This window comes from Ascidia mentula, chromosome 2 (genome assembly GCF_947561715.1).
Source record: "Ascidia mentula chromosome 2, kaAscMent1.1, whole genome shotgun sequence".
NCBI lineage: Eukaryota > Metazoa > Chordata > Ascidiacea > Phlebobranchia > Ascidiidae > Ascidia > Ascidia mentula.
In genome coordinates this window covers 6629317-6656762 of record NC_138567.1, presented here as the reverse complement: position 1 = coordinate 6656762, position 27446 = coordinate 6629317, and the positions used below count along the sequence as shown (strand labels likewise).

General features: G+C 41.0%; 3 protein-coding genes across 3 annotated transcripts; 1 reads left to right on the top strand and 2 right to left on the bottom strand.

The window, feature by feature from the left end:
• Positions 1-686: 686 nt before the first annotated feature.
• Positions 687-12870, bottom strand: LOC145888496 (uncharacterized). Its single transcript, XM_082979250.1, has 2 exons — positions 11020-12870; positions 687-1617 (listed from the first exon to the last, which is right to left on the bottom strand). The coding sequence occupies exons 1-2, from the start codon at positions 12741-12743 to the stop codon at positions 1455-1457; spliced, it is 1887 nt and encodes a 628-aa protein (XP_082835376.1). The 5' UTR covers positions 12744-12870; the 3' UTR covers positions 687-1454.
• A 6104-nt stretch (positions 12871-18974) lies between these two features.
• On the bottom strand, positions 18975-23883 carry LOC145889111 (uncharacterized). Its single transcript, XM_082979995.1, has 10 exons — positions 23740-23883; positions 23588-23622; positions 23472-23512; positions 22938-23158; positions 22514-22603; positions 22345-22459; positions 22189-22242; positions 21377-21438; positions 20024-20182; positions 18975-19729 (listed from the first exon to the last, which is right to left on the bottom strand). The coding sequence occupies exons 1-10, from the start codon at positions 23827-23829 to the stop codon at positions 19499-19501; spliced, it is 1098 nt and encodes a 365-aa protein (XP_082836121.1). The 5' UTR covers positions 23830-23883; the 3' UTR covers positions 18975-19498.
• Positions 23884-24110: 227 nt separating this feature from the next.
• On the top strand, positions 24111-25854 carry LOC145889370 (glucose-induced degradation protein 4 homolog). Its single transcript, XM_082980317.1, has 3 exons — positions 24111-24327; positions 24574-24855; positions 25272-25854. The coding sequence occupies exons 1-3, from the start codon at positions 24181-24183 to the stop codon at positions 25464-25466; spliced, it is 624 nt and encodes a 207-aa protein (XP_082836443.1). The 5' UTR covers positions 24111-24180; the 3' UTR covers positions 25467-25854.
• The last annotated feature ends 1592 nt before the right edge of the window (positions 25855-27446 follow it).

The following is a 27446-nucleotide window of genomic DNA, read 5'->3' as shown; positions in this document are numbered from 1 at the left end:
TTCAAGCATTGAAAAGTTGTTTGCAGTCTCCAGGCTCCAACCGCCCCCCTCTTCATCAAGCTAACCCGCGAAGCGATGGCCTGAATGCGGGTTTCAACGGGTGTGCGATCCGGCTCAAGCTTTGTGCATATAGACACAAGACCCAAAGGCTGTTTGCTTGGCGAGGCCGAGTACCCGTTGATACAATATTGACAGACCGGGGTATTGGGTCCGCTTCGACGCTTTTTATGAATGGCGATCGTTCGATGCGCGTGCAGCCCCATTACAAGAAAATTACACCCTATTGACTGTGCATACTTTTTTATTTAACCACTTGCCTGTATTGACCCGTTACCCAGCGACTTTTAGCATCAACCTCCATTTGCATAAAAAATAATGTTCTCAGTCATACTGAAGGAAAAAATAGTTTCGCGAAGATAAGCTATAATAGTTCATTTATATTTTTGAATTTCTTTCATAAATTTGATGCGTTTTATGGACAAAGCAATGCTGTCGAACCCTCAAGGTCATGGTAGTCCCTCAAAAAAAACAATATGGCGGCAACATACTGAAAGGTGGTTTGATTGCCAACTACGCAATGGGGGATCAAATATTTTATTGCAAAAAAAACGAAACAAAAAACAGCTCAACACATTTACAAATAATTACGCAGCAAACAGCGACAGAAAAACAAAACCTTTTGGGATTGCTTCAACCTCAAGTAGAATTGAAAGCAGTAAGTACAACAACGCAGCAGTCACTTCTATGCGGTAACAATGGAACATGAACTTAAAGAATGAAAAGCAAAGAACAGCATGCGTGATACAAACGTTCGTTTGTTATCTGGAGGTAAAGCAAAATGTTGCGTTTGGCCACCTTATACTCACACAAAATGCACAATACAATACTCCTAGTCGATGGACGTCTTTTTAGCGATATGTGAAGAGGTTTGGCAAGGCAGCAAACGAAGGGTAGACAAGAAAAACAATACATTGAAAGTGAAGAACAAGTTAATTCTCGTCTTCTGGGCGTTGGTATACGCTTTGAGAAACCACACTGTAGGTTCTACAGCAAGTTTACTACACCGACCCAATATTACAACATAATGAATATGGTAAAGCAACCACTGGAAAATCTAAAAAACACGAATCGGTTTTGTAGAAAAAACTTTTAGCAAAAGAAATAATACAAACAATCGTCTTATTAAGCTTGCAAGCTCGGTTTAAAAAATTCGGTGTGGGTTAGTAAATGACCTAAAGTTTGAGTATATTATTGAAGTGCTTGTACACAACCAACCAGCGCTGCTGTTTCGTTAATGCATGCATGTGGTGTGTAATTTGATCAGACAAACATCACAAAACATCTAGAAAGTTCTTCTCCGCGAACGTTTGCTTTTTAAGGCCCTCGTCAAATCGTGGGGCAACCTCGCTCGTCCAACGGGTGCGGCATATATCATGACGTCTGAAACTACGTCATCATCTCGAGTAGTGTTCGCGATAGTGGTTGGCGGACTTGTGGTGAGGCCATCTGCAGTGGGCCAGATAGTATCTTCTGGATCCATGTGATGAATGAAAGGACCTGGGGTCGGCGTCGCTTTCGCTGCAGTGACGTCCGACGCGACACGACGAACGCGGCATTCTGAAACAAATCGACAGTAATTGCATTTGTCAAATGAAAAATAAAAAAAATATTGCGTTTCTTAACAGATAAAAACTTTAGTTCATTAATTTGAAGATTAGATTATCAGAAACCAATTTGGTCATACTTTGTGAGATGGCAGAAGTGGATCCATCACCAAAAACTTGCACATATATTTTGAAAATAAATAGCTATATGACCCGAACACACAAGTTTGATAAAGCGTTACGGTTAGTGACGGTAAAAAGCGCCAATGTGTAATAAAAATGCATTGACACCGTTTTGTTTGATTAGGAAACTGAATACGTGCTTTGTGCTCATGCTCGGAAAGTTGCAATTTTTAATTCAAGGTTTTCTACAGGTAAATTGTAAAAATATTTATTTAGGATGAAAACAAACACTTGTTACCGAAGTAATGATAATCCAAATGCGAAAACACATTACCGCATTAACCCGAACATGGAGCACTTGACTCTACATCATACAGTGATGTCGACAGTGCAGCGCGGTGCCTGTTTGTCAATCCATCAACGTCAGGTGGAGGATTGTTCGAAAACAAACGTGACCTTGAATTCAGTAAAACTTTTTGGCTCGCGGAACGTCAACACACATGCCAGACAGTTTAATGAAGTTGCGGGCCTGGCGAAACACCCGTGCCAAATCCACAAAGTTTCCTTCACGTAGTCGGTATCGTTTTCAACGCAACCCGGTGGTGCGATACAACATCGTGACTTCGTGGTCTCAAATGTGTATCGGTAGCTGCTGTTTGGGGGACCACAAAACTGCCAATATGATCCCTATACGTTGGCAAATGTTTTTACTGTGCCAAGACACGGGCAGCGGGTGTATTTCGACAGCGACCTTTTGCCTTTCGAAAACATACGCTATTGCGGTTTCTCGGCGTTTGGTACCGGAGATGTGGAGAAGAAATTTAGAGTGGGGTTCATTATGGATAACAAAATTGCATAATTATGTATGTACGCGCAAATTTGTTGCAAAAAGCTGTTAACCAACGATATACACCAATGGCTGTTCAGCAGCAAAGTATACAAAAAATTCGTCGATTAAAAGTCTTTGCAACCCCTGTGATCAGATTTTTTTTGTATTGCCGCCATTTTATCGGGTATGGCTACATCGCCGCGCCGCAAACCGCTGTTCAAATTCCCGCAGACATAACGAAAAAGATTTTCAAGTAAAAGTAAACAATATTTTTGGCAAAAGAGGAAATTAAATCAACTGAACCTTACATGATTACATGTGAAGGAAAACTCACGTTTTTATTGGGCACTTTTCGCTGAACATTTACCACACTGAAGTCGAAAACCTTGTATTAACGCTGAGTGAAAGTCCTGGACAGACTGCTGGGAATAAGATGAAAAGGAAGGACAATGTTTGCCCGAGTAAACAAGCCGCTTTATGTCATTATTTACCGAGGGTCACACCTCACGCGAAATCTTCGTAGCGCCGTTTTTCAATTGTTGACCCGTAGCGAAACAAGCAAGTCTACTATTGTGTAAGCAAAACAAATCCGAACAAACCGTACGCTTGGGCGGCTCGCTATGCTGCGCTGGAATCGCTTCTTTAATTTACCCATGAGGGTCACCACCACCAATTTGCTTTACAGCAATTTCCGTGAGGACCTACAGGACTTTTAGCAGTTATTTTGATACAAATTAGCGTTTAAGTACAACGCCAGTTGCTGAACTCGGTGGGTGTAAAAATACGAAAACCTTTGTTAAGTCGTTTTGTAGACTGGTTCCTTAGTTTTGCTAAAATCCCTCTACTGAGCATTGTCGTTACTACCAGTGACACCAATTTATTACGATAGGAAGTCAATAATTTGAAACTTTCAAAAGTTTAGACTGAAGTCAACTGGTTTTATTATACACACATTGAAAAAATTGAGTTCGCCTGAGCTGGCATCCTCAGTTTCGTATTCAATTAAAATTCAAACAATTGTTTTGAGGTACGTTCATTTGAATGTAAAGCAAAGCTTGCACCATATTGGAAAGAAGATTGTATGAAGGGCAATATGACATTGAGTTTGCATTCGAATTTTTTAGGCTGGTAGAAATTAAATTGGGACATCTTTCAGTGAAACTTGATTCAAAAACCTTGGACATTTTTCTTGCAGGTTTTCAGCCTGAAACCGCGTCGTCAATCTTTATTAAACAAAAAATAACTGAAAAACTACCAAGCGCGGCTTTGCCTTGCAACAAAACTCTTAACTCTCATTACTCAACAAAATCCCCATCCAATTAACTCGTAATCCATTACATAATGTTGATCCGTAAACTCCCGCGGCCAATTCACAGTTTTCCATTCACCTGCGCCGATCAATTGAATTGCGCACGCGGCCGACGTTCGCAACCAAAAGGTTTCAATTACCTTTTATTTGGGCAGGCAGTTTGCTTTGACAAAGATACCTCGCGCGCACAATCAACATTATCATAAGCAACACTTGTTGCGCAGCAGACACACAATGCGTTACCACTTAGGGGCCCGTGTTGTAATCAGCACGGCGAGTAGCGAAAGGGACCCACACGCGTAAAGTGTGTTGGGAACTGAATGCGGTGAAAAGAGCTGAGTTGATGGACTCGCTTGGTCGTCTATTGGACGCGGGAATCAGTTTTCTTTGTGCCTCGCTTTGTGGTGGCAAAAACCTTTAAACGATCACCAAAAGGAAACCAGTCCGGGGATTTCGCAAAGCCGAATCAATCACAGAGACCTTTTTATGATCGTGATAATTTCTTTGAAATCTTTCGCTATGTTTCTCTTCAATAAGTAACTCCCATGAAATGAAAAACAACAGGATATTTGGATTGAAATGGAATCATTTTATCTCACGGCAATGATATAAGACCACGTGTAAATTAACGTCAGCGAAAGCTGTAACCCTTTTTCTTCACAGTTTTGAAGAGCGCAAAAACGCAAAACCGTCGTCGCATTCAAACGAAAAGTGTTTAGTTAGTTTGTTAGTATTTGAGAAACCAATCTTAAAATCCGTAGCCCAAGCCAGAAAGCCTAACTGCACTGGCGTTTTATCATCCCTAAATTACTCGACCAGTCCAGCTGTCGTTAAGCCAGAACAGCCTTCAAGTGCACTGTAAGCTCATTAGTTGAAAAAGAAACCTTGACCTGCCACTTACACCACTCACCCACCACCCTTCGAAAGACAGTTAACTGCAGCAGGTGGAAGAGAAATCGCGACGCGTGAATTTTAGATTGTCCTCGGCGAACGTTAGGGGAGTGAGAGCCCCAACAAGCTGCTGGACATTCCCATGTCGACCCGTGTGGCCACTCGGGTCAGAAAATCGGGTTTCATTTAACCATGGGCGGGCGACGCGCGCGTTATAGCTCCAGTCGAAATCTCACGGCGATTGCGTTTTCGGGTTCCTATGCTGGGGAGTGATTCAGATTGAGCCGATCGTCACTTGGGCCGATTTGTATCGATCCACGACGAAGAGTCATTCCAAAGGAGAAACCAGCCGGCGGGCGTAGCTCTATGTATCTGTTGCATACAAGCGTGCCGTTGTATTTACGGTGCAAAAAGCATACGATGACAAATATAAGCCAAGCGGATAAGATTGTGGAATTTTAACGAGCACTCAAGTTTGTTTCTCTTTAGGTTTGCGTGGAAAAGAAACCAAGGGCTGAAATTTAATACACAATAATAAATTTGGTTTCATTTTTTTACACGCTTGTTATTTGCACGACATAGAGAAGCTTCGGCATATGCGGCAAGTAAAGTTTGGGCTATTTTAAAAACGCACCAAAAAACGCCGTTGTTCTTTAAAACCCGACCCGGAGCCCAAACTTCGTAAGCATGGAGAGGCAAATAAAAAACAATAAACATGAAAACATGTGTTGGTAAAAATAGCAACAAGCGTTTAAGTGTCACCATTGACTGACAGCCTGACAAATGGCTTTTAACCGCACTCTGTTGAACACTTGGTCCATCATAGGCTTCGTTTTTGCTCTTTTCTCGCTTGAGGTTAATCTCTCCAACCGCAAAGCAAATTGCAAGGTCGTAGTTTTGCCGCAGAAGCCTGTGAAACCGACTTTGTGGAAAGCCAGAACGTGTTTTTACGCAATTACAAGATTCCCAATCGCCGGCAAGACTGTGATGGATATTCGGTATCAACAAAACCAGTTCGACTCAGGTTGTCAGGGCAATTAGCAGGCGCAGTCGTGCGTGTCATTGAGCAAGACGTCACGGTGTTCTGGCGAGGGTAAGCGGTGGTCGAGAATTAATTCGATGAAGGAAAGCCACCCAGCGAGATATTCGATGCCAACTTCAAAGAAAGGGGTTCGTGGTTTTGTTTTGAAACCACAGGCATTTTCTCAACAAGCAAATTTTTCCAGGGCCTTAAAACAGACGTAAATAGAAAACTTAAGAAGCCGGATAAATTTGCCAAAAAAGACCGCCGTTGCATGAATAGTATGAGCATAAGCACCGGCACCAATTTTGTTAACCCGCACAGTTGCATGCACCAATTATCATATTATCTGGCTATAAACTCTTCCTTCGTCGACCTTCAACCGGTGTTTGTAATTCAATTGCACGAAGTTACAGCACGCGGATATGCAGTTTGGCGGGACTCCTTTAGCATTACGCCCCGTGCCCCCAAAATATCATACAACCGTCGTAAACTTGCGGTTTTCGGGGTGTGGTTAATCGCCCTCCAATTATAGGGAAGTGGTCGGAGAGATTTATCGCAAGATTGCACCCAAGCCTGAGCTACGTTGTCACGGGGGCAGCTACCGTTCCAGGACGCCCACTTTGACCTATACACTAATTGTCCATCCCCTACTGGAGAGCATAGATAGTATGACCGCGTGTCCGGACAAGGTCGACTCAAGGTCAACTCGGGTACCGTGAGAAGGTGAAACGAGAAGCCGTGTTTTAGTACAACTTGTTCGCATGTCACATTGGTGATTAATCGACGTTGAGTTGCTGACGGTTTGTTTTGTTTTTTGATACGTACACATGTTACAAAATTTCGCCTTTGACACAAGAAACACGTTGATGTGCGTCGATGAAATATGTTCAAATGTCTGCGTAATGGCCTTAGTTGACAGAACTTAAATATTAAAAATTTAAAACGTTTTTACTAATCCTCTGATAGAATTGAAAAGTCCTTGAATGATTCTTGTACTTTTACCAGATATGAACAAGTCGACAACTCAAGGCAACAACGCCGCCTGAGCACACACACAAGGACATCAACAAGAAACAGATTGCCGTGTAATATCAAAGCGCAGACCGCTGGCCAGTTTTCCAAATAACCAAGAGATTACCATTTCTTGGCATCATCAAAACACACAACACGGCGACGACAACTGCACTGAGGTGCTTACCCGTTTAAGTGGCAGTCGAGGGGCGTCCACAGGGCTCAGCGCTGGTGCCACCAGCAGAGAAGCTGGAGCGCAGTGCTGGAGTGAAAGTGCTTGTGTAGTGGAGAGTATGTTAGAACGAACGAAAGCTCTGCGCATTGAAGTGCTTCACATAAGCGGCAGGGGCACTTGTTGTACATCTCTCTCTGAAAGGACACCATCGCTACGGCTTTGCGCGTAAGCCAAACTGGGATAAGGGCACAGTTGTAAGTCGTGGTTTCAAGTTGGCGGAAGACCTTCTGTACACAGCAGTAAAATTTTGATGTCCATCTCATTTGGAATCTTTTTATTCATATGCCTGGCGATGATAACAATCTATCGATTTTATAGGGAAGATTTTACGAAATGGTCGACGCCAAGGCCTCCGCACACCTTACGAAATGCAAACTAGCGGAAACAAAAGTCACAAAAATTTAGCTCGGCGTTTCTGTGAAAATCTTACGAATCCCCATTGAGGACAATGAAAACCACAACAAAGTCAAAGATAAAGTACAAGGCTTTCTGAGCCAGGCCATACGAAGAACGAGCATCGTTCAACAAAAGATCAAAAAGACGCCTCGCTCAAAAAATAAACGATTTAGTCCTATGGCTAACATCCTGACGTCAAAAGGCACGTGCGATCGTCCAAATTATTAATTAAACCCCGGTCGAAATGCCATCCAAACAAGTGGCGACAAAGGGACCAAATGTTGACCGTCGCGTAACCCCTGCGCCAGTGTTTGCCCGGGCTCCGCGAGCGATAATAGAAATCTAACGAGTGACGACGTGGTGGTCCATACCGCGCTCTGTGGACACAGACCCACTTTATCTGGCTGATATCTCGCCACAATACGACGTATTTGTGTCGCACAATACTCCGGTTTGTGTGGCGCGCGGATGGCCCGTCGGATTACGGCCGTACGAACGTGATGCAATCGCGAGGACGTTTTATGATGCGAAGAGCCGTACTTTGAAAGCTGGCGTTAGCCGGGTGCGAACCCTAAGTGCCCGCTAGCGCACGTGCGCTTGATGTGTGTTGTCTTTGCTATTCAAACAAACAAGCAAACAATAGAGTCCCACACCTTTCCTGTTAGCCAGTTCGCGATGTAACGTCGCGCCGTATCGTTGATCGCACTCATACTGCAATACGCCAGGTTTATTTAAGCCCGTGTTGCGGATTTTATTTTGGGAAAAGGGGATGTGGGTGGACGGCCGATAAATGATATCTGATCTCATGAAACACTGTTACAAGATTTCCTGAAACACGAGCAAAGATGTACAGCAAGATTGGAAACTGCACAAAGTTTTTTGTGTTCCACCAGTCGGCAATGCAAAACCTCTCAATGACCAGGAGTCGTGACCGTTGCAGGTGTTAAACCAATAACAACAACACGGCCCAGGCAGCAAGTATCCACTAAGTAGAAACCCCATCTGGCAGCCGGTTTCAAGAGCCGAGAGCCAACTTCCACTTAATCTACGTAAACGCGTTCGTAACACAATCACTCGAGTCTCGCGCGCTTGTTGTTTTTGCCGTTCGCGTCGCGCCCTTGTCACAGCGTCCAGCGATGGTCAGTAGGAGTGTAGCCACACTGTTTTCACCCCAAACATGGGTCAGTCTTTCAAGCGCGTAATCGGACCATTACCGGCGATGGACCATAAACAGCCGGGCGTTGGGCAGTGCTTTAATCCCTTCACCCTTTCCACTAACAGTTTATTTTTTAAAACCCATGCCTCAGGTTCCACGGGCCATCCACGAGCGCTGACAAATCTCTACCGGATATTAGAATAATGAAGATGTAAAAAACGGCTACGCCCAAACCATTCACAGCAGCCCAATTGTTATCCAACGCTGTTGACAGAGGCCGTAATGGCTGGACGCAAAAGAGGCAACAGCGCGAGACTAAGGGTGAGTGAAACGTGGAAATGGGTGCGTTTTCAACTGTTACCGAGTTCCTTGGCGAGTTAGACCACTATGATTAATTGGGCGCTTAACATTTTTAGTGCAGGTGATAACACTTCTTCTCATTTAATGCGCGCTCTGCCACCTGTCGCTTGGTTACGCTGCCTTGCAATAGCACCGAGTGGATTTTAGAGGCACGAACGCATCAACGACTTCGACTGGAGCATTTATGGGCGTTCTAGCGTCACAGTTTGGTTATCGATCACTTCAATTTTCTGACCTGCTGAACGCATGAATGCTAAGAACTCGGCACATCGCCAGAACCCCAAAGCCGCTTGCCACCCGGGTGCCAAATTAGAGGCAAAAAATGGAGGACTGAGACTGGACCCAAGAAATTCGAGGGTATCAAATAACCACACATCTGGCCGACGAAAAATCCTATTTGAGTAAGCCACAACACTGAGATTGAATCTGAAACGAAAATTAAAACACCTAAAAGGCAAGCTCTCCATCTAAACGTTTGCTGGGCTTATATGGCTTGCAATGAATCGTCAGGCCATGCCTTTCAGTTATTCAAAACAAGTTGAGAAAACCAAAGAAAGCTGACATCACCTTGAGTTCCCAGCCCAATTTTTTTCTACCTTTTGAGGATGAAATTTTAATCATTCCACAAAACATGTGAACACTTACTTTTCAATAAAGTGGAATTTCTGTTATGCTTTTGTACTAGATTCATAAAATCAAACTTCATTTTTATGATGCAAACAATAAAAATTGCCTCAGCAATTCTTGCTAATAAATTCTTATGAACTTTCATGTTCGTCAACAATTAAAAGCAAGTCACTGCTGTACAGCTGCAGGCTGCCTTGCGAGCCAGTGCTGGTTGTGGGCTGGCCTGGTTTAACAGCAGTCTACCGTGAAGTAAACTTGAACAAGGCCGACAATACGACGAATAACAAAATGGCGGGCGCAGTGAACTTCAGGGTTTAAACATTTGATTGCACAAAAGCATGTAAATGAGCTGTGGTTTTAGCATCGCGTGATGCAGAGAATTGATTTTTCCAATTAAGAACAGTTTTATGCGTAAGCTGATTTGCGCAAGATAGCAAATATACCCAAGAATCTGCCAAACTCAAAGCTGTGACAACAACAAAAATATTGGCCTAAGCTTTAATAGCTGTAACTGGCTTTAAACAAACAAACTTGTAACTAAGCTGCTACGACATATCATAAAAAACAATCTGGTTGCAACTCATAAAAACGCAACCACGCGGCCGATTAAGTAAATTACTTGTAAAAATCAGCTCTATAAATTTCGCCATGAATATATAGGCTGGTAATTGGTTAACATTCGTGCACACATATCAGTGAAGTTTAGTTTTGTCGAATAGATTTGCATTTCGTGTTTGTGAGTCACAATGCTCTTATTGTAAAGACTTCTGTTACGTTTAGTGTTTTAATCTTTCATATTAATAAGAATGAAACAGGCATGTAACAAGATTCGACGTGTTGGAAAAATTTATTGCTCGTACGCAAAAAATAAGCACAGTTTCAATGCATTTGTTATGTACAACTGCCACAATATCGATCAGCGACAGGATCGGAATTACAAAGAAGCACAAGATTAGAGCAAAACAAATATCGAAAACGCATTAGTATATATAGCACATGCAAGTACATTGCACCTGCGACCAAAAAAGCAACTCGACAGCAAGCATTAGTGACAGTGAATAATTGTTTGTGGGGCAATGTATGTAACTTTTAAGTTTACTTGGGGGTATATTGCAACCGTTGGCAGGGGAAGTGGACTTTAGCAACCATTGACCGAGATAACAAGTTTGTTGTGAAACAACATAATACAACCGTGGGTATTTGGTCCCTTTGGTGACATTTTACATAGCAACAGAGGAAATAAATAATCGCCACACAAAATAGGAAACTCTTTGAAACTCGCCAGCTCAACGAATAAATTGGCGCAGTTGTTATTAAGAGGTTAGAAGCGTAAAATGAAAACCTTCATGCATTTGCACCCAGGACGGCATGCGTAACGCTGAGCGAGCAAATGAAACGGCGAAGCGATGTCAAAACACTCGGTTTAGTGGATGCATTAGTTTGCTGGTACGCACCCTTGGTAGTAGCTCGACGAATCTTGTTGGTGATCGCCGTGCTCGAGGCTACCGGAATGCAGCGGAAGGGAGCCCTGGTGCTGGTCTTGCAATTGCAGAGAATTGTAGTGCAGAGCCGGTGAGTAATGTGTGAGCGACGAACTTGACGTGGGCGATGGAGTGGACACCGATGTTGACGAAGTCGCCGAGTTCACCGGCGATTGTGCGTTGGTGCACTGTTGCTGGGACGGCATTGAATCGTTGACCGTCGACGGAACGATGCCAGCTGCTCCAAAACCATTCATTCCGGAATTGTAGTAGTGCATGGCCTCTTGGTAAGCGCGCAACTCTTTCGAGTTCGCGTAATGTTGCTGCTGTTGTTGCTGGTGGGGGTGGTGCTGTTCAGCCACATTCATGAGGCTACTAATGGAAAACGGGTGGGGAGCAAAGGAGTGTGCGGCTGCAACTGCTGCGAATGGGTGTTGCTGAACTGCAGCGGCGTAGGCAGTGGCTTGGGCGTAATGTGAGTAGAAATCATGGGACTCCTGCTGGTGTTGATGTCCACCCGATGACTCGATATGGTTTGGTTGTTGAACGTCGACGCTTTGTGCGCGTGCTGCAAGGTGGTGGCCATCGGCCTTGTCGGTCACCGATGCCATATTGTGGAGGTTGCCGACGGATTCAGAGTTGACAGGCGACTTCGGGTCCCCGGATTGGGGGCTGATTTGTTGGGAAACCTGCTGCATTGTTAACAGGTTGTCGGAGTGGTCGCCGCCGATATGGGAGGGGTAGGCCACGGCACCTTGGTGCTGCTGAGGGGCTTGAAGGCGTTCGTGTGTTGCTATGACATTGCTGGCAGTGGTGTGTGGGTGGCTCATGCATCCGTGACTGTAGTGCGTCGACGTCACAGCGTTGCTGGAATCAATTTCGGGTGACTTGATGCTGGAGTCAGAATCGGCGTATCCAACGTGGTTGCCAGGTGGGCTGCTACTTGCCGAACCTGGGTTCGATGGTGGTGGACTTGCGCTGTCATTCTGAAGTTGCTCCAACGACTGCTGAAGATCATTGCCTCCGCCGCCTTTAGCTTTCTTGTCGCTCTTGAAGCGCTTCTGGCGTCGCAAGTAGCAACCATTTTCAAACATGTTGCCAGCGTCGGGGTGCAGTGACCAGTAGGAACCCTTGCCCGGTTTGTCTGCAGATCGTGGCACTTTGACGAAGCAATCGTTGAAGGAGAGACTGTGGCGAATCGAGTTTTGCCAACGCTGCTGGTTTTGGCGGTAAAAAGGAAATAAATCCATGATCCAGTTGTAGATTTCGCTAAGCGTCATCATTTTGCTTGACGATGATTGCAAAGCCATAGTGATGAGCGAAATGTAGCTGTAAGGGGGCTTGGCATGCGTATAGTTGCGTCGATAAGCTTTCTCGGTTCGGCGGATTGACATAAGCGCCATATTGGGAGTGATGCCAACGCCCGGTCCCATGCCGGCATATGGCGATCCCATTCCCGGGGAACCGACGGCTGCAGCCGCGGCGGCCGCCATTTGCATGCTATGTGTCGCGGAATGTCCAGCATTCATACCATAGCCTTGGTTGACATGGTTGTTGAATCCAACCTGGTTGCCGATGGAAATTGAATTCATGGAGTTGACGTAGGGCGCCTGCATGCCATTGGGAATGTTGGCGATGTTTCCTCCGTAAGACTGTTGGAAGGGTTGGTATTTAGACGGGGGTGACGACAACATCATTTTGAATCGCTGTGGCTTTGAGCTGAAGCAATGTACGTCACTTTAACAGATGGTCAATGAGCTTTTTTCGAAAGAAGCTTGTCGCAAGTTTTTCTCAGTGTAGAAATTAAGATCACAAGGTATAATTGCGTCTGAAAAAAGTGAAATTGTCATTTTAGTACACTTACATATAATTTTACTTAAAACCAATAATAACATTGCAACAAAATGGTGGATCTGAGTCGGTTACAATCCAGAACAAAAATACTGTGAAGGAAATCGACGCGTATACCCCAAACAAATCTAGAACAACAGCAAATATCACGCTCAACTGGCAATTCGACTCGCTGTGCTTATTTCTATCCTGTAGAGCTGAAAATCCCACTCCAATAACCTGTTAACCCCGACTATAAACCTGACCCGATCTGAGCTTGATTTTAATATCGTGCAGGCGCGACCTAAACCAACCAAATATTTGACTTGCGAATTTTTTTATGCTCCTACTTCTCGGGTCAGCGGTAAACGTTTACTGTTACACGGCCCTGGGTTGAATGAATTCGAGTCGCGCCCTAACGACTGTTATACGCAGCGCAACAGCGCCGCCACTCAGCGTAATTTTCGTTTTTTGCGATTATGAAATTAAAGCCGGAATATCTTCCAAAAACTAACCGATTTATTTGATAGAGTTGTTATCTTTATGCAAGTCACTGTTATATACTTTTAGTTTCCAAAATTAAAATTAAATAAGTTTGTTATCCTCTTTCGTACATTTGCAAGCGTTGTTGCGCTATTTTAAAACTGAAAACTAGATCAAGTCCTTTGACGCAAGATTTTAAATGTTAATTTCCATACATACAAGTAGCTGAAATGCTCGAACTATTTTTATCCTGCGATGTCGCAACTGCCACACCATTACATGACTACTGCATGTGTTCGAAGACTGCAATGATCCCAAGTCGTCATCCTGGGTGCTTATATTTGCTTCCAAGCACCATTGCTCTGTCCACTCCCTTTTTTTTCCCTTTCTGATCAAGGCCGACCTTTTCTCGCGCCCGGCTAGGTCCGGCACTGACCAGCGGTCGGGAGCTTTAGAAACGCCTCTATTGGCGGCCGTCTGGCCTTGAAGCGTGACGCCTTGATCACGTGCTGAAGTCAACATCGCCTATGATAAGCGCGCGTAGCATCATGATACGGAGGTCGCACTTTTTGGGATTTCTAAAATTGTCATGGAAAGGTTCTAATGCAAACACAAGGACGATGTCGCACGTTGCAATCCACTTCCATATCGTTCCACCTTAACTTTGCAGTTTGATTTTAAGAATTCTAAACAGTTCGCGCAAACAGAACAATTTCTCCTTGCAAAAACACTAACAATTAAAATCGAAATTGAATTTCTACAAACAAACGCAATGATGCAATTCCTGCATATAAAAACAGTGATTTTTAGCTTATATGATTGAAACGCACATTGAATATAATAAAATATGTAAAAAAGAGACCAAGTGTTTCAAAGTCTTCTGCAATTGACAATAGCAAAAATGTCATGATTGCGACTAGCTTAAACATAATGTTGTTTACTGATTACTCGTCAACTTCGAAATGTTTGAAGCAGAACGCCTTGGCAAATATTAATCACTTGTTTGTAAATGAGTTCAATTTATGTTTTTGTTTGGGAAAATTGATGGGTTTATTTTGTCAAGCTATATCAATATGTAATCAGTGGTTTTGAAAATTTACTTGCAGGAATAACATACATAAATTCCTATAAGATATGGGCAGTTTGTTAAGATCGGACAATTGTGGCTCGATGTAGGTAGTGAAGTTTTCAACATTTCACGAAATATGACGTAACATGAACAAATATTTGCATAGACTGGAAGCACTGACGGAAGACAGGTACGAGGTCACACCTTGTTGATTTCGCATCCTCCAGGAAGCCTGAAATATAGGGAAAGTCACACTACGGGAGAGGAGAAACTATTTCGTGAAGATGTTTACTTTCACGCGCAAAAAAACTTTCAAACGGAAACTCCAGGTGAGTTGTTTGACTTTGAGGAATGAATATTTCCCAAAAACTTGGCGAGCCACTAGCTTTCGTAAATCAACTTGACAGTCGGAAATATAAGCTTCGAGCTCACAGTCAAAAAAGTTATAACATATTGTATTGCGCACAATAAATATCGAAGAATAAAAGTGTGTATATTTCATAATGTTTCAGGAAAAGTCAAATTAGTCGGGAATCTTAGATTAAAGAGGTCTTTGAATTGGGCCCGTATCTCCATCAAGGGACGGAGCGCACCACATTATCATTCGATATCGGCTAAGGAGAGAAAATTAAAAGGTTCTAAACTGTGTAGTGCTGCCACCCGCTGAGTTAGAAGCCCTTTTGGCGGACTGTTCTAATTCTCATATTTTTATCAAGTTCAAAGGCATTTCGATTGGTTTTGTATTTGCACTGAATCCACGTTCGCGACGAATGATTCGCTTGTTTACCCATTAGGATATTTGGACTCGGAGAATAGATATGCATTTGATGAAATGTACAGTAATAGTCGCTGAACAAACTCATTTAAATATTTACTTAAAAACAAAAAAATTGTTTCTTGCAAATAATAATAATCTTTAATAAAAAACATTATTAGAGAGCTGCAAAAACATTATTGATGTAAGAAAAATATTGTTCATTTCCTTCGAGTTTGTATTGAAACTTTTAGAGAATGAAGTTTTATGTGAAACTGTGTTGTCTATGAAAACGCTGTTTAAGGGTTTGCGTCTTCGCAAAAATTAATTAGACCAAACCCAAGTCTCGCCTCGCAGCAACGTGCAGTCGGCGAGGCGCTGTGAGCATTTTGCGGCATCGAACAACTAAAACCCACACGCTGTTTGCACAGGAGATCGAGACACGATTGCGTCCGTGGACCCTTCCACACCAGCACGAGAGAATAGCACCAAACAGCAATACCAGGGTCGCCACTTTTGATGGCCTCCATAAAAAGAACTTCGTCGCTGCGTACTCGGGCGATTGAACGCGCCGAGAACTTGACTCCACACTAGGTCACCGCAAAGCGCATGTTTGTTTTAAGTATTTGGCCCGGACAAAATGCGTGCTGGTGTCCAGACACAGTTTCCAGAGACGTTGATGTTCACATGCCTTTTCCGCCTGTGAATGGATTGCAAAAGAGCCCAATTTTATGTCCTGTTGAAGATATACATGTATACGCAACGCATATCTTTGACATTTTTGTGATTGTAAATGTTTTTTACGGATAGCTGGTGCCCAAAAGTACCACACTGGCCTAAAAATGTACGCCATGCACGACAATCGCCTTGTTCTTATGAGATACTATACCCATTGTGACGTAACAGCACGCTGCAGACAAAGCGAGGCACCTGGTTAATGCCAGTAATCACAAGATTTGCGTGAATTAGTCTATTTTAACCGTATTTAATGCCGTGTTTGTTTTGCACATCGGCATTGATTAAAAGCAAACAGGAGCTTAGGCCAGATGACAAAAGGGGTCGGATGGATTGACCTGATCGTGAAGATACCCAAATACTCGCGCTAGCCGCGTTGTTTTCAAAACAACAGCTAATGGCCTGTAACAGTTTAAACGAACGCTCTTGCCAACGTTTCCTGCTGGAAAATGGCGAATGCTGCAAACTTAGAATAATGGGCTCTGATTTGTAAATGGTGCTGAAATTCACTTGGAATTTTATACCTATCTGTAGTTGCGTTTTTATGTGTTTCCGAACAAACATAAATAACCATACAGCATTCCAAAAATTCATGTGATTTAAAATGTTTGACTATTGTGCACATCAACATAGGAAATTCGTTAAAACCAGTCATAAACTATACCAACAGGGCAGCAAAGTGCACGAAGTGTCAGCGGCACTTCAAGCTGGTCAAACAAATTCGTTTCTTTCAGGCCCGACATGAACTGCGACCATGGCCTTTGAAGCAGAGCGCCGGACGCGACAAACAAAAGCGCCAAGCGACGTTACATTTTGTTTGTTTCCGAAGCAGGTTTGCGGAAAGTGTGACACCTGGTACACTCCCATTGTCCTTCTTGCTGCGGAAGAGCAACCCGCTAAGCCAAATACACAACACGGATGCAATCGTCACGTAGAAATTCAATGACACGCCGCGGTGACGTTTCCGTATTTTCGTGTGAATAGCCATGTTTTTCTTTAGTAGAGAAGCTATATGGTTACACTTTCAACATTAAACTTCTCATATAATGTGCTGCAAAACGTTTTTTTTAGAGAATTTCAAGTGTAATGACAGATAGTTTTCCGTTGTGAAAAGATTAGCCTAAATATGAATTCCACAAACCGATTGCCTAATAATGTTTAGTGACAGCAAAATGACTTTGTTTCTATTCCAACATGATTTTTTGTGTTTGAATACAAAATGACAACTCACCAGTTTCAAAAAATATATCGACATGATGCTTCCAAAACAAGAAAAAATTAAACATATACATATTTGAATGTTATTAGTAATAAATATTACTGTTATGGTTCACAGATTTCGTTACTTAACATTTGGTCGATGATGCCTGTAAACCTCGAAAATACAAACAAAATTCTCAAGTCAAGAGCGGTTTAGTCGACGATAAAGCATTTGGGTCAAGACTTGTTTGACTTCTATGACGTCAGAGGATTCCGACAGTCAATGAAAAACAAAACTTGTTTGCATTTACAGTGTACTCCACAGTTTAGAATGAAGACTGTTCTGTGCGCCAAAACGCAGCTAAGTTTTTACAGCCATAAACGCCATTTTGTAAATCGAGATACAGAATACACAATGAGTGCCTTTTTCCAGATCTGTGAGCTGCCGAACGAAGGCAGTTGTATTCAACAGTTTTGAATCAAGTAATCGTTTCCGAACAAGAACTATAAATTATTCAACAAATTTACAATGTCCCTCTGGGAAAAAGCTTATTTTGTTTGGTCGTCACCTCACGCTGGGTATCAAAATGTAAGTGAGAAAAGAGATTCGTGTTTTTAGTAAGTTTGCAAACTGTGATTGCATTAAATATTTTAAAATGGAATGCAGTTACTACATCTTAAAAATTATTCTTTATATATGGCACCAAAAAAATTCCAAGAATGTAAATTATATAACCTACACAGTTCTTGCGAATTTAATATATTCTTTAATTCAACTAAAAAAGATAGTTAATTCGCTTGTTTTTTTTTCTTTTGTACTAGTTTTGAACACAAACAACTTAATCCTTTTAATCCTTTATACATAATCATACAATAGTACTGGTGAAATAAAGACAAAATATTCTTGGTTCTAACACGCTTAAAAATCCACCAAAACAATCCAAATTAAAACAAAAATCACGACAAATGCGATACCTGCGTGAGCGCGTTGCAAGATTGCTACATATTTGTAAGACGTGCGCATGACATCACTGGATTCGAACCAGCTTTGAACTGAGAATTCGTCGAAGCCTTACTAATATTGTGTTTGACCAACTGCTGTACGCGGACCGCCGACGAAGCAACGTAAATGCACCCCCTATACCCCCAAACCATCGGTCCTTACCCCAGACACGAAATTAAGCCAACCAGGTGAACTACCAGGTTGCAGGACCAAAGTGAATCTCGTCACTCTTCGTCTGGGGCCCTTTTGTCCCCGGGTAAGGGGCGCAATGAGGTGAGAACGAGACCGCCGCTGTGTCAACACGACCGTCGAAGGAGGCCTGATACTTCAATGATTTCCATGCGGCATGCACTTGAGGCACTGGGTTCTTGTGCCCTCCCAGGTAGAGATGCCTTGCCGTTAAGTAGGCGATTTTTTAATTCGGCAGCATTGGTACCAGGTGACCATAATGGAAATAGTTTCCCCGCGAAGAACCGTTTTTAATAGTAAGTACGGTGACGATATTTTGTTGCATAGTCTTTGCTTGTGTCGGTATAGGCTACATGCGGTAAACGAGTTGATTTTAGCTCATGCATTTGATTCTATCTTTATGCATTTCTTTCTCTAAAGAAATATACACGCTGAGGCCGATAGGAAGTATACGATAATATCCAAATTATAAGTTGTGGCTTGATAGTACAGGATATGGCTTCTACATCTCTTAAAAATGGAATACATGATCTTTTAAAAAATATTTTAAATACAGACCGATCGAATGTGATGATTATGATTTGCAAATTTTTCTTATGATAAACACAGGACAACAATAATTGTGCCGACAAGACAGACGAACACACCATACTTTAATAAAGTTTATTGCGATCGAATATGCGATTGTAAAACATTATTTTAAAATTAAAAACATTTAATCCCACCAAACCAAAGGAAAGCAAAACAAGAGCTATTTTATTACAGAAAACAAAAATATTTTTGCATAGAGTTTCAAATTTATATTACATATCTAAGAAATTAATCTATGTCACTGATTTTCGTATAAACAGTTTCAAGTGGAAAGCAAGCCTTTTTTTCGGCATACGTATGGATATTTTTAGTCAAGTACGAAACACACACAAATGTGCACCAAACCACAAAATAATCAAACTATGTATTGATGTTTTCAAATGCAAAATCCAACATAATTGAATAATAGAAGATTTTAGGTAATTAGAATTGACAATTATGGAACAGTATAACTTAATTAATGACACCGTTCCGACAATAACAAGATGCAAGGGGCCATCTACCTAGCTGAAGCACATTGATAAAACACGTCCATTCGGAAGCGATTCATCTCGATAGCGCCACCCAGCGTTTAATCGAAACTGAACAAAGGGGGTTTTCATTCAATCAACGAATGCCGGTATTTCGCTGGTATAGCGTCCAAGAGTCCTTTACCCTCCAACCACGACTTGCTATAAAGGCGGGTGAAGTACCTTTGGCCAGTGTCGCAAAGACACGTGACCACCGTGTGTCCGGGACCGAGGTCACGTGCTACCTGGACGGCCGCTGATACGTTGAGGCCTGATGACGCTCCGACGTAAAAGCCCTCCTCGTGGAGAAGGCGGAAAGTCTGGAGAAAATTCGCAGGTTTACGATTTGTTCGCATCCCTTCAACATAATACTTTCCCCCCAAAAAAAATTGTTTAGTTTCTGTAACCGTTTTTTTTTCAGTCTGTACCTCATTCCACCTGTTTTAAGCCAACAAAACGCAAATTGAACCATATCCTTGACAAAATCCGATTTTACACAAAGACTGCCGAAAAAATTATGTTATCAAATCTTTACCAGCCATAGAGTTAGAAGCAGAATCTAATGACGTTAACTTTAGTGTGGATAGTGCCGAAATCACAGAACAAAACCTTACCATTTCAACAGCATCTCTGTCCTGCACGCACATAGCGCCATCTATCGGTGCGCCCTGCATGTTTGAGGTGACTCTTCCTTGTCCAATTCCTTCCGTTATGGACGAACCTTCTGATCTTTCGATGCGACCGTTCGTGTACCAGTTGTACAAAACACTTCCCTACGAGGTTGGATAAGAACGTTATCACAGGTATATGCTTTTATTGTGCTTGGCACTGTCTCATAAAGTCAAGTTTCTTTTGCATTCTTCTGGATGCAAATCGTTTTTTTTTGAGCTGGGAATAACACAGACTTTAAGAACGATTCAATTGAAAGTGCCTACCTTGCGTGTTTTTTGTAGTTTTTAGAGGTTAAAAAAAACATGGACTTAACGAACAAAGTGCTTCCGAAAATCTAAATACACAATGGTTGTCAAGAATTACACGGTCATGTCTACCGATCAAACGAACTACTACGTCCCCAAAGCGTCATTTGATTTAACGAGGAATCTGACAGTCGAGTGCAGATTACTCAGCCAACCACAAAGCCGTGCCGTAAAAACAACTTTCCCGCCCAAATGACTCACGTCACCCAGAAGCAAACGACCCCATAACAGAACGACCTGACAAAGTAGAATCTTGTCGAGATGGAACGGACGCTTTTGATCTGTACAGGAGCAATAGGGTGTGGTGCAAGGTGCCGCAACAGGGCATGGGGTAGGGGCAGTGCAGGTGCCAGGGGTTACACCTAGTGGCTACTTACGGGTGTCAATCACACCAGGGGTCAGTACATATTGAAGTGGCCACCCAAGGAGAAAATCCACTGTAAACAACTGAGGTTTTTTACTTTTGAGGTTAACGCAATTCTCGCCTTGAACTGCTGAAAATTGTTACATTTAATATGTTGCCTACTGGTTACGGATACGGATTGAGCTGGAATTTTGCTATCGCATCCTAAATATAACGTGCGTAAATAACAATTTAAACAATTGGGAACGATTTTAGCGTACGAATGGCGACACTAAATACAATTATAATGTAATATTTCTGTTGCTGCCAGGCATATTGTAAAATTATAACGCTACTGCAAAAATAGAAAGGAAGCGTGTGATTTTTCAAGAGTACGGAAATTTATGACGTTACTAAATGTTTCGATTCGGTCGAATATTGACTACTTGTATTCGAAATCGGCTGAATCCGAATATTTTCTGTGTTGGCGTATCGCTACTACTGGCACGCATGTATATTACAAACACGACCAATACTTGATGAAGTTATATATACTATGTATAATATTGGTGTATTTAAATATCTATATATTAATAATATTTCTTCCAAGAATTACTTCAAGTTTTCCCGTTGCCGCTTCAACTTACCTGAGGATCAGCGACGATCGTTTTAACGTTTGGGTTCTTTGTTTTCAAAAATGTCGAAACTCCTGCGTGTTAAAAGATACTGATATATTTTGTGGAAAGGCAAGAAAACACAAAGTTTGTGGATCCATTATCATAACGCGATGTTGAAACGCATAGAGCAACGCATGGTAGATTCGTACGTTTATAAACAAGTTATTGAACGCGAATGTAGTCGTCAAAAGATAAATGTCCAATTCCACAACATTTTAGTCAAGACCAGGGGCGTATCCAGGAATTTTTAAAGGGGGGGTTCAATTTTTTTAGGGAAATTTCCCGATTTTCAGGTATAAAGTAAGGTTAATTGTGGGCGAGAATCGCAAAATACGAACGCCGGTGTTCGCGCCAATCGTCATATAAACGTTGGCTTTCTGGCTTGCGCAATTGTGTAACGCTATGGGACACTCGATGCGAGGTTTTGCCGTAGTGCTTGCGCCGTAGTGCTTGCGCCGTAGTTTTATTACTACTGCTTTCAACGTTTAACAACTAAACTAATTGACTTTCACGCAAGTAAACCGCTTGCCATTACAACGTGCAACGTGGCCACTGAGAAACGACGTTTCGTTCGAGGAATGACGAAAAATGACACTTGTTTCGTGTCATTGCAACATGTTTGGTAACAATGGCGAATGCAAGCATGATGCGGTTTTTAGGTCAACGTTAGAGAAAATTTCTGGTTTGCACGCGGATTTTGACAAAAAAATGCAGTGGCGTTTGTTTAGTTATCAAAAAAGAACAAAATATTTCACAAAAGGGGGGTTCACAAAAAAACCCACCAGCCATAGTTCCGCCCGTTCCTGTTCCAAAGGTCACAGCATCGACTTTTCCATCTAAATAGGAATAATATTAGGTGTTAATAATACAAAAGCTCATATTCATTTAACTTTTGAGATGTTTTTAAGCAGACAAAAATTATACAAGTGGCATCATACCAGTCTGCTTCCAAATTTCAGGCCCTGTTGTTTCAATGTGTGCCCTTCTGTTGGCCGTGTTGTCAAACTGGTTGGTCCATACAGCATTGGACAAGGACTCTGCATATCTACGTGCCTACAGAGACCAAAATAGTAAGTTCAGGGATGCTATATGATCAAAAGTGAAAACCTGGTGGTTGTAGTTTTCAGGATTGTCAAAAGGGACAGCAGGCACAGGTCTCACATCAGCTCCAAGCACAGACAGCAGTTCAACTTTTTCCTGCAATTCAACATAAAACTGAAAATACAAGAGTGTGGATGCACCCTTTTTAAACAGAAAAGTGGAAGATTAACTTCCCAAAGTGAAGTGGTCACTTGCTGTGTGCACGCATAATTTGTTTGTCAAACAGATAACAATGTGGGGCCAAGGGTTAAATAAGGCAGCAGATGAATAATCCTTGGCTAGTAAAGATGACTGGCAGAATTTTGAATTTTTAAGAAAACACAAAATGGGAAATTAGATAATAAATACACAAAATCAATCAATATAATACCACACAAATTACCCCAAAATTTAGCAGTTACCCCAGAACTTAATAGTTACCCCAAACTACCCTGGATTGTGTATTGGGCATATAAATGATGCACTTGTAGCCAAGAGCATTGCAGATATGGGCAAGTCCAATGCCTGTGTTGCCAGCAGTGCCTTCAACAATGGTACCACCCTCACTAATGAGGTTTTTCTCTTGAGCATCTTTGATGAGATACATGGCAGCCCTGTCTTTTACCGATCCACCAGGGTTCATGAATTCAGCTTTCACCAAAATGTTGCACCCTAAAACAACAAGAAAAATTGCACACTATTATTAAAAAATAAGAAAAAATTTTCTTTATCAGAAATGTTTAATTTGCACTTAAGCTAAACCTTTAAACAAATGCATGTTTGTTCAAAATGGTTCTAAATATGTTTTTTAAACTATACATTATTTATTTTTTGTGTCAATATTATGTAAAATTAGGGCTATTTGACGCAACAAAAATTGCAAAACATTTGCTGATGTTGCAAAGCTGCAACCAAGGTTTTACAGCAGCTAGCCTCAAGAGCTTGTGAAAAACACATATTGTAGCCACAGCCATAACTTAAAAACCTGTTTCTTTGCTGACTCCTTCTAGTTTAATCATTGGCGTGCTGTGAACAAAAAAATACATGTTGTTAATGTCAAGGAAACATGTGGTTGTAGTTGTAGATAGGTAGTTCACATACTTGCCCACTGTCCCATAGAATCCATCAAGAATCGACTGTAAAAACAAAACATTAGTTTGCTGACTTAGGTTTTGGATAACAACACCAAAATATGCATAAAGTCAACCAGGTTTTACCAAAACACAACACACATGTAATGATAGTACACTTACCGTAGATGCAGAGTAGCATCTTTTAAAGCTCAACGACAGTGTTTCGGCATTGTTAAAGGATCGGAGCGATAAATGCAGTAATCTGAACATGTTTCCAGTTAACAAGTCCTGCGCAGTGAAGCCCCGGTGGCACTTTTAACTTTAAAACTGTGGGACCAGAAACCGCACAATAATGATGATCTCAGCAGTTCCATCGGTAATGAAGCATGACGAGTTAAATACAACAAGTCGTTGTTTATTTTCAATTAAAGTTCTTTAGTTTTTAATTGCAACGTTTTTCTCTTCTTTTTATGAAAAAAAAACGCTAAAGTTCTTTTTGCAAAAAATAATATAGGCCCAACATTATTTTTGTTGCCAGAATTTGACTTCAGCTTCATGTCCGTCGTGCTTGAGTAGCTACAATACAATTCATTTTGTGCATTTTTAAGTCAAAAAACAACGATGAAAGTTAACGAAATGGACGAAAATGAGATTTTTCCATTTCCACCGTTAAACAGCGAACAACCAAGTATCATCAATACTTTACTTTATAATGGATCCAAATTTAAGGGACACCAAAGGAGTCAAGGAAATTACTATGATGTTGAGGTAATTACTTGGCTGTCTTATATGATTGGAATTTTTATTTACTGTTTGGGGAGTGCTCCATGTTCATTTATAACAGTGTAAGCTGTGTGTCTTGTAAAGCTCAAAGACTTTTTCACCATGTCATCATATAGGCTATTTCTTTGCCAAAAAAACAGTTTTTGAATCAATTAGAAACAAAATAACCAACCAAAGTACATTGCAACAATTTGCCTTTACCATCAATCTTTAATGTTTATTTCTGTATAGGTTACATTGCAACATGTTGACTTGGATAACTCGTATGTCTGCGGATACCTAAAAATTATTAATCTTACTGAAGAATTTCCAACAATGACGACATTTTTTGATGGTGAGATAATAAGTGAAAGGTATCCATTCCTGACAAGAAAGTGGGATACAGATGAACTTGTTGATATTAAGCACTGGAAAAAGTTTGCATCGTTTTGTCAATTTTCAAAGACTTTCAACACAGATGAGTTTGATTATGCTGATCTGAGAAACAGTGACTATGTTTTCATGAGATGGAAGGTGATATAAAGTTGTTCAATTTTTACTCGATTATTATTTGTGTTTTCCATATTTTTTTGTCCACTGTGCCCTGTAATGTTATTTAAGTCGACAAGGAAAACCCAAAACTACATAAATTTTGCTCAAACACTTAACATACAGCCGGTTTTGCTATTTAAGCAGATAATACTTAAAAAAACCTTCACATTTTGTTGTAAAACCCACTTTGAGAAACCATTATCCTGTCCAAATGCAAACCTCAAGAAGAGATGTTAACCTATGCATCAGGATTAGCTGTGTGACAAATCATGATAATGTGCATTACACACCTACTGCTGTAGAAATAAACCAGCAGCTTTGTAATTTGTTAAATTTGTGTCACATCAATTATTTTTTCACATTGTGTTTCTTATTAATATTCAGAATTGTGATTTTAGGAGCATTTTCTTGTTCCCAATCACAAAATTGAAAACATCAATGGAGCCTCTTTCGCTGGGTTCTACTACATTTGCTTTCAGAAGTCCACTGCAACCATTGAAGGATATTATTATTATAGGACTTCTGAAATGTTCCAGTCTCTTACTTTAAGACATGCTCCTGAATCAACAATTTCTGTTTATCAATTTAGGTAGCTGCCAATTAAAAATGTGTTGTTTTTGGCCTATCAGACAAGTTTATTGAAGTGCAACATTGATACAAATGCAACATTATTTTTAAACAAAATTAAGCTACTGTGTGTAATGTGCCCAATATAATCAAGCATGTTATATGATTGTTGTTTGGTTTGTAAATTTCCATGCCACAACCTGTAAAAATTTAATATCATTTTGTTTCAAAGGTTGAATTTTTTTTATTGTTGTATTAATTGCAGTGAAACAAAGATTAGGACTGTACGATGTATTTCCAGCACTTGACCAACGTTTCACTAACTTATTTTATTTGTGATGCTATTCATAAGGACCTGCATGTTGACTCCAGGCAAATACCCAATGTACTTTTGGATTTTGTTCGTATGCATTAATAAAACATAAACTTAAAACAGTATTTTTGAAGGCAAAATAGGAAGTTGTCCTATTCTGTTAACAAATAATTGTGGCAAATTCGGATATAGGTCCAATTTAAAATGTATGGGATAGTTTTGTCCACCAGATGGGGATAGATACACGACCTGCAAGAAGTGAAGGATGGCATTGTTGTAATTGTGCATTTCCAAGTATGTTGTTTCGCAGACCGATCCCAATGTATTCAAAAGCAAACAGAAAACACTGGTCCACAAAAAAAAACAGGAAACGTTTAAAACCCCTCAAAAACTGTAGTGGGCTTGTGTTATAAATCGCTTGTGCTAATGATCAAAGCGATCCAAATCAATCCATTCATTTTAATCTCACTTTGGATTATTTTGCATTACATTTACTGAAAGCACAATAAAATTCTGTTGTTTTATTCAACGGTTTCGATGGCATTTACATTTACTGCTTTCACTTGCCTTGAATACAATTGTTCTGTCTTGAAATAAATGTTATCCTCTTCAGGCGCGTAAGCGGTTTCAATTGCCGAGCGTTCAAGCGTGAAAATAGGTTGAGTTGTGGAGGGCGCGGCGTTACCGGTTTATTTCGGAACTTTGGTTGTGTGCGACTTCGTGCGCGTGGGTGCTGCCTGCCGACTTAAATGCTAAACCCATATCCTTAATAGCTGTGGCAGTCGCGTAGTTTAGACCTCTTCCGCGTCTGTGATCGGTTGACCCGGCTTTGAAGTAAAGTTATTTAGAAAGAAGAGAACCTGCAGGCATGGTTCGTTTGCGACGAAAAGTTTGTCCGACCAAGGTTTTTCTGTGACTGTGTTTTGTTAAATAATTTGTGTAGCATTTGTGGGTACTTCTAATATGTGTTGGTGTTTGTTAGATAAATGTGGTTTGATGTTTTTAGTTTTACTTTTTTATAACTGCATTATATAGCAGAAGAAATGTTTGTTTGATATGCCTTATAATTCACATTACAAATTGTCAAAGGGTTTTGAAATGAACTGCATCCTAAATTATTCTTTTTTCGTGCATGTTTTCCACCCTTAAATATGTCGAGAAATTGTAGGACAACAATGTGAAAAGGATAGATTATTTATTCAAGCTCAACTTTCTGTGATTATAAGGTTGTTGCATTGCCATGTTGGTTTGTTAATCTATTATAATTGTTGTAAATCCACTATTTGATGGCATAAGTTCATTTGATAAGCACAAATAAAATTTGGAGAAGCTTACTAAGCGAATATGTAAAATCTAAGACCAAGCGTGAGCACTTACATGACAATACTTTCATTATTTTCCCACTGCAAGGCTGTTACAAATTCTGGCAATCTTAAACATGTGGATCAATAGCAATCTGGTTTCGAGGGAATGTCTGGGTTCAGGAATTGGAAAAACCCATGCTTAATTTTTTGTCGGTAGTTTCCACAACTGCTTTCTGTCTTCACATGTCAGTGATTTTGCCTTTTTTTGTTTGGTATGTCATCTATTCTGGTTAATATGTTTATTCATTCTAAATTATTGCTACCTTTTGAATGCTTTTTGTTTACAACCAAACAGGAAATTATTTACCAGGTTGTCTTATCAGTGGGTG

Bases quoted from the DNA above. Each gene is read 5' to 3' on its own strand.
- LOC145889370 (XM_082980317.1), top strand. From the start codon at position 24,181: ATGAAAGTTAACGAAATGGACGAAAATGAGATTTTTCCATTTCCACCG. The intron at 24,328-24,573 runs GTAATTACTTGG...ATTTCTGTATAG, and splicing joins GAAATTACTATGATGTTGAG to GTTACATTGCAACATGTTGA. The intron at 24,856-25,271 runs GTGATATAAAGT...TTGTGATTTTAG, and splicing joins ATGTTTTCATGAGATGGAAG to GAGCATTTTCTTGTTCCCAA.
- LOC145888496 (XM_082979250.1), bottom strand. From the start codon at position 12,743: ATGATGTTGTCGTCACCCCCGTCTAAATACCAACCCTTCCAACAGTCT. The intron at 1,618-11,019 runs GTGCGTACCAGC...GATTTGTTTCAG, and splicing joins TCGTCGAGCTACTACCAAGG to AATGCCGCGTTCGTCGTGTC.
- LOC145889111 (XM_082979995.1), bottom strand. From the start codon at position 23,829: ATGTTCAGATTACTGCATTTATCGCTCCGATCCTTTAACAATGCCGAA. The intron at 23,513-23,587 runs GTATGTGAACTA...TTTTGTTCACAG, and splicing joins TTCTATGGGACAGTGGGCAA to CACGCCAATGATTAAACTAG. The intron at 22,604-22,937 runs GTAGTTTGGGGT...GTTGAATTGCAG, and splicing joins TGCCCAATACACAATCCAGG to GAAAAAGTTGAACTGCTGTC.